The sequence below is a fragment of the Callospermophilus lateralis genome, chromosome 8 (assembly GCF_048772815.1).
Source record: "Callospermophilus lateralis isolate mCalLat2 chromosome 8, mCalLat2.hap1, whole genome shotgun sequence".
NCBI lineage: Eukaryota > Metazoa > Chordata > Mammalia > Rodentia > Sciuridae > Callospermophilus > Callospermophilus lateralis.
Genome location: NC_135312.1, coordinates 108,953,368 through 108,965,845, shown reverse-complemented (window position 1 = coordinate 108,965,845; position 12,478 = coordinate 108,953,368). Strand labels below are relative to the sequence as shown.

The following is a 12,478-nucleotide window of genomic DNA, read 5'->3' as shown; positions in this document are numbered from 1 at the left end:
GCCATAATGAAAGTACATAGATTAACTCCAGTTAATCTTAAGGACAGAATATTGTATTTACCTACATTTTCAAGAATAATAGAATAAGAATTCCATTTTCCCAAATTTTTATGTGGATATTTCTTGTTATATGTGCCTAATTTATAGCAACTATAATTTAAAAAGGAAATAGTGTTGCTTATGATAAGCTGTAAGGCTTGAAGATTTCCACTGAATTATATGAAATAAAAGATTCGATTTGATTGTTAGAAGTTTTGAGGATATTTTCATGTATAAAATGTATACTGAACATGTGTTCAAGACAAAGAAGTTTATATCTTTTCATTTATGTTTTCAGTTTCATCTTGCCCTGTACTTTTTTGGGTTTAATAATTTCACCTCTCGCCACAAATTTCTCCACATACATAATTTATTTTAAAATCTTAGCATAATAAAATGTCACAGATATTCAAAAGATTGTCTTATAGCAATAACAATTATGGTTTTTCTTACAATGAGAACTGACTAAATTTTAAGTAATCTTAATACTAGTCATTTTGCAAAATGATAAAACAGGAAAACATTGGTATGATGTGATTTCAGAAATAGCCCAGTATCAACAGAAATGAATTTCAACATATGTCCTGTTTTATGCTTATTTCAATTGGTTCTGATCTTATATTCATTAGACAAATATTTAATAATAGCATGCTTGTGAAAATTTCGATTTGGGAATTGGAAAGCATAGAAAAACCATTACGATTAGATTTATCGTCAGTACCATATTTATGTAATGACTTGTATTTTCTTGTACATTATATTTTGTACATTTATGTTTTCTGTACATCATTTAGCTTAAGCATTCTTGTATGAAGAAAAAACAGAAGTTAATATCCCCATTCACTAGATTGGCAAACTGAGACTTGGGATCATTGGCTCTTCTACCAGATAAGGCCAGCATAGGATAAAGCTGGGTTTCCAACTCTGGTATTCTATTCAGCTCTCACTCTGACTCCTGCCCTCAAAAAGACCACAAATCACCACCACAGCAAACACATATATACTGCAATTTGGGACATGGGTGAGGTTAAGGCAGTGAGCCAGTGTGTAATCATAATAGGGGAAGATGATATTCAGTTGATAGTGAACAGAGCACCCTTCATGGAAGAGTTGGTGTTTTATTAAGTGACATTTATCACATGCCTGCTGTGTGCCAAGTATTTGAAAGGTGTTTATGGATAAATGACACTTCATTCTCCACTTTTGATTAGCTCAGAGTTTGAGGGGAAAACTAGACAATTGTAAACAGGCTAATATGCAGAGATAGAGGTTGCTTTAGAATCATGTGTAGGAGCGACATATAACAGACCACACAGAGCTGGTGACACCTGTACTCTGCCTTATTCTCTGTTATCTCTGTGTTATTCTCTAAGCAAAGGGAAGACATTGATGGATTAAAGTGCGAGGGTGATATCTGCTATGATAGGAGAGAGATTTATTATAAAAGGAACTATTTGAGAGGTTACTGTAGCAATTCAGTTAATAAATGTTTAAGGACCATATTAAGGCAGTGTCAGCAGAGCTGAAGAATACAGATTGGAGAGGTCAAATGGGCATTTGGTGACAATTCATCTGATGGAAATCAAGAAAGGGTAGAAATCTCAAGTGATTCTTGGCATCTTTTGTCCTGAAAAGATGGGTTTGATTTTGCTATGTGAATGCTTATCTTGTAGATTAGGTGAATCTTAGGCTAAAAGAAAATATAAGCAAAATTCTGGTGCATGGTTAAAAGAGAGTTGATCTCAGCATCAGTTAGACTGTGGGATGTAAGGTGGGGAGTCATGATTCACCTGGGGCTTACTGGCTGACACCACTGTGTATAGCTTATGCTTTCTTTAATGTTTCCCTGTCCCACATTGAGGTAGGTGGGTAATGTAACTGTCTAACCAAGCCAACTAGAGAACAGAAAAGATTCAAACTCAATTTGTTCTCATGTTTAGCCTCTACAACTGTTATACCCAAGGACAGAGCCCTCAAGATCTTAAAATATAGAACTTCTATATTCCAAATTTATGGTATTTAACTTTTGAGATTAGAATTATAATTTTTAAATTTTGTAAAACAGAGGTGGCTTTTCTTTTTCTTTTTTATTCTAGAAAGGTCACATTTTGAAGTCTTGTTGAAGGAATTAAGGATTTTAATTAGAAATTATCCTAGCAGGGAAATAAATGCAGAATATAGAAAACACACTAGTAAGATAGAATATATTTACACTATATGTTTTCTCGGTAAATATGCAACTAGGATGATAATGATATTTGTGTAATATTTGCATAAAAAGTTGAATTGACTTTGTTAATTGGGTAAGATCACTAAGAGAGTATAAACAAAGAGAAAATAACAGTTGGAGAATGTCTGTTACAGTGTGTGTTTTCTGAAGACAAATATGAGAAGAGTATAAAGTGAAGGAAGGAGAGAGAAGAGGTGGGGCACGGTTTAGCCTGAGCCAAGGAATAAGAAGGGAAGGAGAAGATGTAACAGATGCTTAAAAAGCACTAGTATGCAAACTTCACGTGAGTAGAGACCTCACTGTGATGCATAATGCTTTCCCTAACCCTAGATCGGAGAATAGAGGTTCTTCAAAATACTTGTCCAACGTGGAGTCAATGAAGTGAAATAAAATGTAGATGAGATAGGTGGTACAAATGGGACAAAGAACAGTAATTAATTCATTATTAAATACTGAAAAGAAATGATTGCAATAGTTACAATGCCATGAGCAGAAACAGAAACATCAGCACAAAGATGTTGTTTGTCAAGATAAAATTATCTAGGTTTTCTTTTCTTATTTTTATGTAATTATATAGAATCAGAAGTTTTCCAGCAGGAGGCGGGAGATGGGGTTGAAAGATGGGAGCTCAGCTGTCAACTCCAAGAAAAAAAAATGCTCTTCATCTATCCTGTTGTGGCATTTTCTAAAATTAACACTATCCTTGTCACATAGAAAATTTACAGTACATAGTTTCCTGGTAAATAAATAGTTGCAAGAGACAACAGAGCTGATATAAAGGTTTAAGAAATGTGGGCATAAAAGTTGAATTTGACTTTGTGAAAAGGGGTCAAACAACTAAGAAATAAAGTGTAAAAAGAGAAGTCAATTGCAAGATAAAACCATGGAGAATATATTTTAAATTAGAAATGTAGGAAAAGCATAAGGCAGTGAAAGATAACCAGAAGTAGATAAAATGACCAAGATGGCATGATTTTCCTTGGCAGCAATGTGGAAAAGGAATTAGAAGAAAAAAGGAATTAGGGTGAGAAGAAGAAGAACATCTAGAAGTAAATTTCAGACTAATAAATTCAGAGAAGTTGAGGAAGGTCGATTTGAGAAAGAGATTATTGGGTTTAATCACTAGGAGATCATTACTAATAAATAGGAAAGTCAACTGTAAAATCAGGTCAAAGAGTACAGGTGTTGATGTCAGAAGTTAAGTGATGAAATGAGGAAAGCACTCTGCTGTTGTGTCCATATTTTGAGGTCAGTATTCCTCAGTGATGTAGCTTTTTCCAGACTCTACAAATTGCAAAGGGGATGATGCCTTTTCTGCTTATGAGGCAGCCTGTGTTCTTTCATTGAAATAAATGACGATTTACAACTGTAAAATCTGTAAAACAAAAATAAATCTTGCCCAGCTTTTCTCCCTTTTACTAAATCACCATGCAGAGTTCTCCAGACTGTATCTTGTATGGTACATTAGCAGCGCCGGTGAGCAGCAGGACTCAAGAGGAAAAGATGGTGTGGATGCACTATCAGCATTGTTATTGGCTTATATCATCTGGGCTTGTAATAAAAAGTGAGATAATCAGCAACTTACTTACACCCAGGAGATTATTATTTCTGCTGTTTGACCTGAAGTGTCTCTTAGAAGGTCTCGCCTTTGCTGAGTTTCTCAAAGTTGATATTAAATATTTAATTCAAGTAGAACTCAATGAGAGCATCTTTCACTACTCTTTTGCAATCAGGTTAGAGTCTCAAGTCATAAATGCAATTCTAATGTTAATCAGCCCAACCATTCAGAAACATAATAGTGTTTGATAGTGTAATTGTATGGGTCAGGAAGCCAAGAGTGAAACTGTGAGATTTTGTGCTCCTTCTTCTGCATATAGAAATGACTATGTATAGGATCCTGGTATTGTCTAACTCATTTCGGAAACTCATCTTTGCAGTTGTTTTCAGAGTTTATGGTAGTTTGTTTTGTATATTCTCAGTGACAGTAAACCTTCCTCCTGTATTGAAGGCATTAGCAGGGAATAATTTAGAGATGGGAATGAACGGAGTAATTCCTTTTCTAATCAAGCAATAGCAAAGTACCACGAGTAATTTCCTTATGCAGCATATTTATAAGCTCCTGTATCTATGCTCTATTGGAGAAAAGATCAATATTTGAATGCACGCAGTTTTAGACATTTGGGTATGGAGTACTGGAATCATAGAACTTTCTCATCTTCAGATGGTCAGTTGAACACTGTGATTGACTCCTCCTCGCAAATCTCAATGGCATTCTTATACTTAGAGTCAGTGACAGTGATTGACCTAAGTAAAGAGGGAAATGGACAATATTGACAAAATGGCTAATTGTGTGTGTAGAAAAGGGATATTAAGAGAGAGATATCCAGAAAAATAGAAGATATAGGGCAAAAAGACAACTGAGTATGTGCCATGAAGAGATCAAGGATAAAGTGAGAAGGTTGAGGGATAACAAGGATTTTCAGGAGAGAAAGTCTATTGTTGTAAATAATGTTCATTGGAGAATTGGCTGAATAGCCTAGAAAAAAAGTGATTTCTGTGTTGGATGAATTGTAATTTCTTATGAAATTTAGTATGGGTTTGTTGTTGTTGGGCTAAAGCCAGTGTTTCCAGATGGTTGTAATAACCAAGAAGTCCCTTGACAACCCAAAGCAGACCCCAAAACAAATGGAAAATGAAAGGTATAACTCCTTATTAAGGTTGTCTGTGTATTCAAATGGTGACATTCTTTATCAAGAATTCTGCTGTGGCTGCCATTTCCATTACAGAAGCTATTTCATTTAAGATGAGAACAGTTTTAGCTAATAAATTATATTGCATGATATTCCTCTGGTATCTGGGTGATGTGCCAGTGTTTTGAAGGAAATGAAATAAAAGAGACCTAGAGAAACTTTTATAGCAATTCTCTCTTTTCATATGTCATATTTTATCACTTTAAGACTCAACAAAAATGTGAACAGATTTAGGATTTCAGATATACATATCTTTGTATGTATAAAATAAAAAATTACTGCAGAGTTTATCCAGAAGTGTTATAAATATGAGAGATCTTTTCCATGTGTGTGACAAATGAACTAAGTCATCAAATACATTAAAGGTTATTTTCAACATCTGTACCCAGGTAAGAACAAAAAAACATGGATATAAATAAAAGAGAGTAATCTCACCTTGGCATTATGTGAAGATACGAAATAAATATAAAGCAATACATTCAGTTGCTTTCTCAGATATATTAGTCTACTCTGCAAAAGACTGGGGATAAAAGAGATTTCAATTCATGTATTACACAGATGTAACTTAGAAATCCCAGAAAGACATAAGTGAAACTGGTTGTGGTGGTGCACACCTGTAATCCCAGCTATTCTGGAGGTTGAGGTAGAAGAATTGCAGGTTCTAAGTCAGCCTGGGTAACTTAGAGAAATTCTGAGAAAATAAAAGGGTGGGGAATATAGCTCAGTGGTAGAGCTTGCATAGCTTGATCAGGATTCAGTCCCTAGCACCCTATCCTCCACCCACACAAACACAAAGAAGTGAATTGAATATTTAAAGGTAAATGGAAATCTTTTATAAGTAAGGGTCACTCAAAGAAATAGTTAATTTAACTAGTCACAGTGGTGCATTTGTGTAATCCCAATGACTCAGGGGGTTGAGATAGGAAGATCTGGAGTTCAAGGTCAGCCTTAGCAACATAGTGAGAACCTATTTCAAAATTAAAATAAAGGAGGCTGGAGACATAGCTCGGTGGCAAAACAACTTTGGATTTAATACCCAGTATCAAACAAAGGAACAAATGAAAAACCTGAAGAAATAATTTATCTTGCTTTCTTTTCAATTCATATCATATAATGATTACAAAAAAATATTGATTGCTATATATTGATTGTTTGGAACTGCTTATTAGAATCTGCAAATCTTTTTAGCAATGTTATTATTTACAAATCTATTCTATAGACTATTTTGTGAAGGAAATAAAATAAAATAAAATAGTACTGGCTTTATCCTTTAAATGAGGTTAATTAATTTAGAAATACGCTTGGCATTATATTCTGGGATATTAGGTTTTATTACTAGATGGCTGATTTCCATTTCTAGGGTTGAAAAGACCCCTGAGATTGAAAAATACCAGCTTTTCATTATTTCGAAGCCATCTGATAGACCTGGACTAATGGCCTTAGGACTCTGCTAAAGATGGTTTTTAGAGTATTACAGAAATCAGTTTTGGACAAAGTGACTCTTAATTCTCAGAGAGAGATATGCAAATTTATATTTCAAAAGATCATTCTGATTATATTGTGGAGAACTGAATTGACTTCTGACCATAAGTGCAGGAGAGAAAATAGTGGGGTAGATATTCCACTAACTGAGGTTAAGAAAAAAGAAATAGTGTTAATTAAGAGTGTGGATTCTGAATTCAGAGTGCCTGGACATGAATGCCCTAAATGTCCCTTACTAGCTGTGTGACTTGGGTATGTCATTTTATCTTTTTGTCAATTTTCCCATTAGTAATTTGGGAATAATAATAGTTTCTACCTCAAAGGATATCATGAGAAAGAAATGAGTTAATAGAATCTGACAGGTACATAGCAAACATGTAAGTATATCTATTAGTGAACCAGGATCTTCAGAGTGGGTAGAACTGTAAATGGACCCATCTGAGTATATTCAGGTATTACAGTGAGCAGGACTTTGTGATGGATTGAATTTGGGGGGGGGGGGAATGGAAAGAGTAGTGTCATATATTATTATTGGAATAGTAATATTGGAAAAGAAGAAGTGGTTGTAGAAGGAATGGGGACTTTCAAATACAATATTATCATGTTTGCTAAAAATCATGTTTCTTCACCAAAATATTTTGTTAATATTCCTTGTCTCTCATGTTTTGGAACCAATGGGTAAAATCAGTTCCTGGGAAAAATTAAGATTAGTAGTTCTGAAATTTATTTACTTGATACTTGACTGAGGGTCACCAATGAGTGAGAAATGCCTTTCTGGTGATACACCTCTTCATGGGACTTTGACAGCACTTTCTCTTAGGGACGTTTGGTTAGCATTAGAACTCTATGGAAGCACACTGACCTTCTAATATAAAAGCATCATAAATACAATGAGACCTTCTAAAGAAAACATTTGATAAGGAATGTGCGGTTATGAATGTGTGTAAATCTTAGCTAACTATGGTTTGTTCTTACATTTAATGGCTATTACTTACACATTTTTATGTGTCTGTCCTAAAATATCCCCATATTTTGTAGCTTGTTAAACAATAACATATTTCCTTGTAGCCAGAATTATTATGTTTTATGCTTTATAATTCTTGAATTCCTAAAATGGAGTGCTAATAAATGTTTGTAAATTTTCACAAATCATGAATATGAGCTCTGTATTTCTCTTTCTCTGTTAATGATTTTGTATATGATATATTGAATTGTCTTTGTTTCAAACAAATCTGTGGAGGTTGCATGATAATTGCCATGATTTACCCTTTCTGTTTTTCTTGTTCTTCTAGTCTGCTCCCAGTTTTCAAGAGGAGTCTATGCGATTTTTGGGTTTTACGACAAGAAGTCTGTAAACACCATCACATCGTTTTGTGGAACGCTCCATGTCTCTTTCATCACTCCCAGCTTCCCAACAGATGGCACACATCCATTTGTCATTCAGATGAGACCTGACCTCAAAGGAGCACTCCTTAGCTTGATTGAATACTATCAATGGGACAAGTTTGCATACCTCTATGACAGTGACAGGGGTAAGTGATAATATCTCTCTCTTTGTGATAGGTCACATTCAACATTTGCCCTAGATGTGATATTATAGAACCTTGAAAGTATCTTAAAGCCCAAGAACCATTAAGGCTTAATTTTGTATAACATGAACAATGCAATCTGAAATCTGGGAAACATAGTTAAGGTTAAACAACAGAAGAAATGAGTCCAGAATTTACAGAAATTAACTATATCAACCCAAAGCCCAAATGTTCAGTTGTAACATAAAAAGCAATTTCTGGCACCAAGAGCAAAGACTCTTATCATGACTATGTTTCTAAGCCAAAGAAAATTAAGCGGCTGAAGTAAAATTTATGTAAATATATGAAATAAGAACTTTTATAGTTGTTAAGTATTTATACACAAATGTTTTATCAGTCAAGAAGTATTATTACTTCCCTTGCATAAAAGTAAGATCACTAAATATCAGAGAAGTTATGGGGTTGCTTATCATCAACCTATGTGTGTGGTATAGCTCAAACATAGGTCTCTGTGTTCAGGCCCAAAAATGTTTTTTTACGAAACTCCACGTGAATGTTTATAATGAGATGTTTTTGATTAGCATGCCAGTCTTAACTGATTATACTGAAGTTTGTCTGGAGAAGTGTTTCACCCATGTTTCCCATATTGCTTGTTGTGAAGTTTAGTATTAGCATTCCTGCTTGACTTGCATTTAACAGATGCCCAAATGTTCTTAACCATCCCTTGGGTCCATGATTGGGCATCAGTGGGTCTGTGCATCCCATAACATTTTGTGTGACTTTTCATGTATGTGTCCTCTAGAGAGAAAACCATAGATAAAGGCAAAAAGGTTAAGACACCCCCTTCAGTTGTTAGAGTAGTTAAGTACCTCATCATGCCTCCTTTGGCAGTTTCTTACTTATTTAAATGAAAACCAGAAGCCTGTTTCAACCAAGATAGGGCACCTTGTTACCCGCAAGGGCAGACAAGAAGAGAGCCTGCCATCAGTCAATTCTCCATTGATCAGTTTGTAGTCATTCACGGCAGCAATCCTGAGTCAGAGTGCTCATGCCAGGTGTCTGTTCTCTGCCCTGTCCTCCTAGCCCTGGGGATGAGCACATTCACTAAAAAAGCCAGTCAGCACTCCACAAGCTGAAAAAAAAAAAAAAAAAAATTCTTTTTGTGCTATGTCAACAACTTTTTCCCAGCCTTGAGGAGGAAGTACTTCATTCTTTCCACAGGGAATGAAAAACTAAAACAGAACCATTTAGAGTAAATACAGATTTCAATGCGCTGAATGATTCTGAAACATACTTTTTATTAATATGATAAAATTGAGCTTATTAAATTATATTTAGTCTTTCATCTTGCTCTCTGCTAACTCCTTTATTGCATTGATTTTTTTTTTAAAAACCAGCCTGAAACCTGGGTGTATTTTAAATGTCTTTTGACCTTTGTGTTCTTCTGATGTGATTTCTGCTACTCATGTCTATTTTAGCTCTAGACCCTTCTTTTCCATTGCCTTCCACTTAGGCCAAGACACCACCAGGTGTTCCTCATCTTGCCTCTCCAATTCCACCCTTGACGTTTTTGAGTACATTTTCTACAAAACATACAGAATTATTTATTAAATATTTATTTGACAACATCACTCCCTTGTTTAGAACACTCTGATAGCTTCACATTAGAAGGAGGAAGAAATCAAAATTCTTAGCATGGTTTTAAGACTTGAAAATACCTGGATCATGCCCAGTTCTCCAATGTATTCTGCTGTCTGCCTTGCTCATTCACTGAAGCTAAATCCATTTGACCTTCCTTTAATTTCTCAGATGGACCGAACTCTTTCACCTCAAATGTCCGCACATATCTCAAATTCTTATTCCTTCTTGACGTCTGGGTTCATATATCATTCCCTCTGAGATGCTTTTCATGCTGTTGTTCTCTCTCAAATCAATGTCTTATTTTACTTCCCAGGACTTGTCACAATTCATAATTAATAGTGGTGTTGATTCTGTCACTCAAGAACTACTTATTGAGCTCCTGCTGTATCCCAGGAGTGCTATGTCCCAGTGTGACTGATTTAGTCACATGGGCTTAGTTAGCACTGTTTTTCACATAAGATCTGGCTATAAGCTGCAGGAGGGCAATGCCCAGGCAGTGCCCAGAGCCCTGGGTATATACTTTATAATTAGATACCCAGCACTTCAGGTAGGGCTAGAAGCAGAGTTGATGTTCAATGAGCAGTGGTCATGAACGGAAGAGTTAAACAACTATGTATTTTTGACTCGAGATGATATGAGAAGCTGAATCTTACTCACTAAATTGAAGACTCAGAAGATGAGCTCCTTTTTAGTATTTGACAAGGTTGAAGATGGCATTTTTAATTTGGGAACATATTTTATCATCACCCTTACTATTACTCCTACTCGATAAAACTAGTCTTTTGGAAAACATTCAAATAGACAACAGTTGACAAAAGTAGAAAAAGAGAAATTTTAGCATTTGAAGGGAGATAGATAAGCATTGGGGAATTGAGAGGTGAAGACAGATGAACTTATGTACTTGCAGAGAGAATCTGGGACATTTTAAATGATTTTTATTAATGCTTTAGAAATATTAAATGGATTGGAGTGGTGAGATAATCTCCAATTATTAAATTATACAAATTGATTTGAGTCAAGTGCATCTTTGAGGGAAGAACATTAGAGGGATAATATTAAGTAATTATATATTAAAGCCAAAATGACCTTATGGATACATTTTCAAGGTATTATCAAGTAGCTCCTGATGTTTTAATGTGAAGAGTATTACATTGGTCTTTCATCTGAAATTATTTTCAGAGATAAATGTACAAGACTCTCAAAGTACTGGCAGAAGACTGGACCTTTGTGTGATGTTTTACTTGACTTATGGAAATGGGATTATTGATCTCTGATTTTTCTTATTAATGACTTAATTTTTATGACTTTGACATTATATTATATCTAAAAAAATGATTTCTGTGTTCCTCATGTGAGCTGCTTTCTTTCCTCTGGCCCTTAACCCTTCTTTCATGCTTCAAGGACTTTCTTGCTTCATTGTTCCATGATATGGAAATGAAAAAGTGCATCCTCTTTTCCCTTTGTCCATATTAGTCATACTTTTAAAACTAGATTCCATGGCTCCATCTCTGCACTGAGATCTCTACCCATTGTAATATCCAACTATTTGATCTGTTCTTGGTGTGGTACCCTCTCTACTTCCTTGATTAGATTATTTTGTTCAGTGTTCTAATAATCTTTACTTTTCTGAAGGGGTAGGTCAGGTCAATATGCTGTTGAATTATACTATCTAATAAATTAATGTTTTCTTGAACAATACAGGGGCCAATCATGAAAACGGCTCAAAAACATTTTGCTCAGGTTATCAAATAGATGAAAAAGACTTAAAATTGTTTTATGCTCTTTCATTCCTGTGTCCAAATACATCCGATGCTGAGCAACAGGTCCAGAGCTTAGATCCCAATTACAAACATGGAAAGACATGAATGCATCCTGATCTTTGTGTAGAAACATCTTCATCTAATCTCAAATTCACTGGTGACAGGATTGCTGAACCTGGCAACTTGATGCCAGGGAAATTTTTAAGATTCCTGCTGTCTTTTCTTTATCTAGACCATAGAGAAGCAGCCTGGCACTCTGAGGATTCAGACCCTTTTCTAAAAGCTGGATATTATTACTTGTGGGCAGATAGATCTTCAGTACATTTTTAACTATAGAACAATAGGTTAGCTGTGTTAATGCATTAAATATTACAGTTTTAGTCTTTGGATATATAGGCATTATATTTAAATCAGGTCTTAATCAAAATGTGGCTTTTATTTATTTGTTCAATATTGACAAGGTAAGGTAATACATCTCCATGGACAACACATAAAAACAGAACTAATGCTTGATATCTTTTTGTCTGTTTCAATTTGGAGCAAATATTACTTGTCCCCTGAAGGGAAAGTTCTTTGATTCCAGTTCCGAGACAACATCATGCAAACAGCAATAATGCTTTCAAAATAATTTTTTTTCTGATGTGCCTGAGAAAGCTGATGAGGGAAATATATGTTAATCTAATCTGGCCTAGGCATGCTGCCATGATTTAGTGATCATAAATATTAACTACTTTGCCTGAAAGACTGAATAAGGACAGTGAATTTTAAATGGAACAAAAAAAAATATATTTTTAAGAACAAAGACGTGGTCTGAATGAAATATACCTGTTGGCAGGATTCATTTTAAATTTCACCCTTTAATGTGAAATTTGCTTTTAGGCTAATGGTTTTTCTATCACTCTCTCTCTTTCTCTCATTGTTTTCTTTAATTAATTTGTTTTAATTTATATATGACAGGAGAATGCATTACAATTCTTATTACACATATAGAGCACAATTTTTCATATTTTTGGTTGTATACAAAGTATATTCACACCAATTCGTGTC

The 12,478-nt window shown here is 34.7% G+C and overlaps 1 protein-coding gene across 3 annotated transcripts in view; it reads left to right on the top strand.

Moving 5' to 3' along the window:
* The window catches only part of Gria2 (glutamate ionotropic receptor AMPA type subunit 2), a 140,168-nt gene that overhangs the window by 67,752 nt on the left and 59,938 nt on the right, over positions 1–12,478 (top strand). For all 3 annotated transcript variants that reach the window (XM_076863786.2, XM_076863787.2, XM_076863785.2), the window contains exon 3: positions 7,794–8,033. In XM_076863786.2, the coding sequence (XP_076719901.1) occupies positions 7,794–8,033 (240 nt within the window). The remainder of the gene's footprint in view (positions 1–7,793; positions 8,034–12,478) is intronic.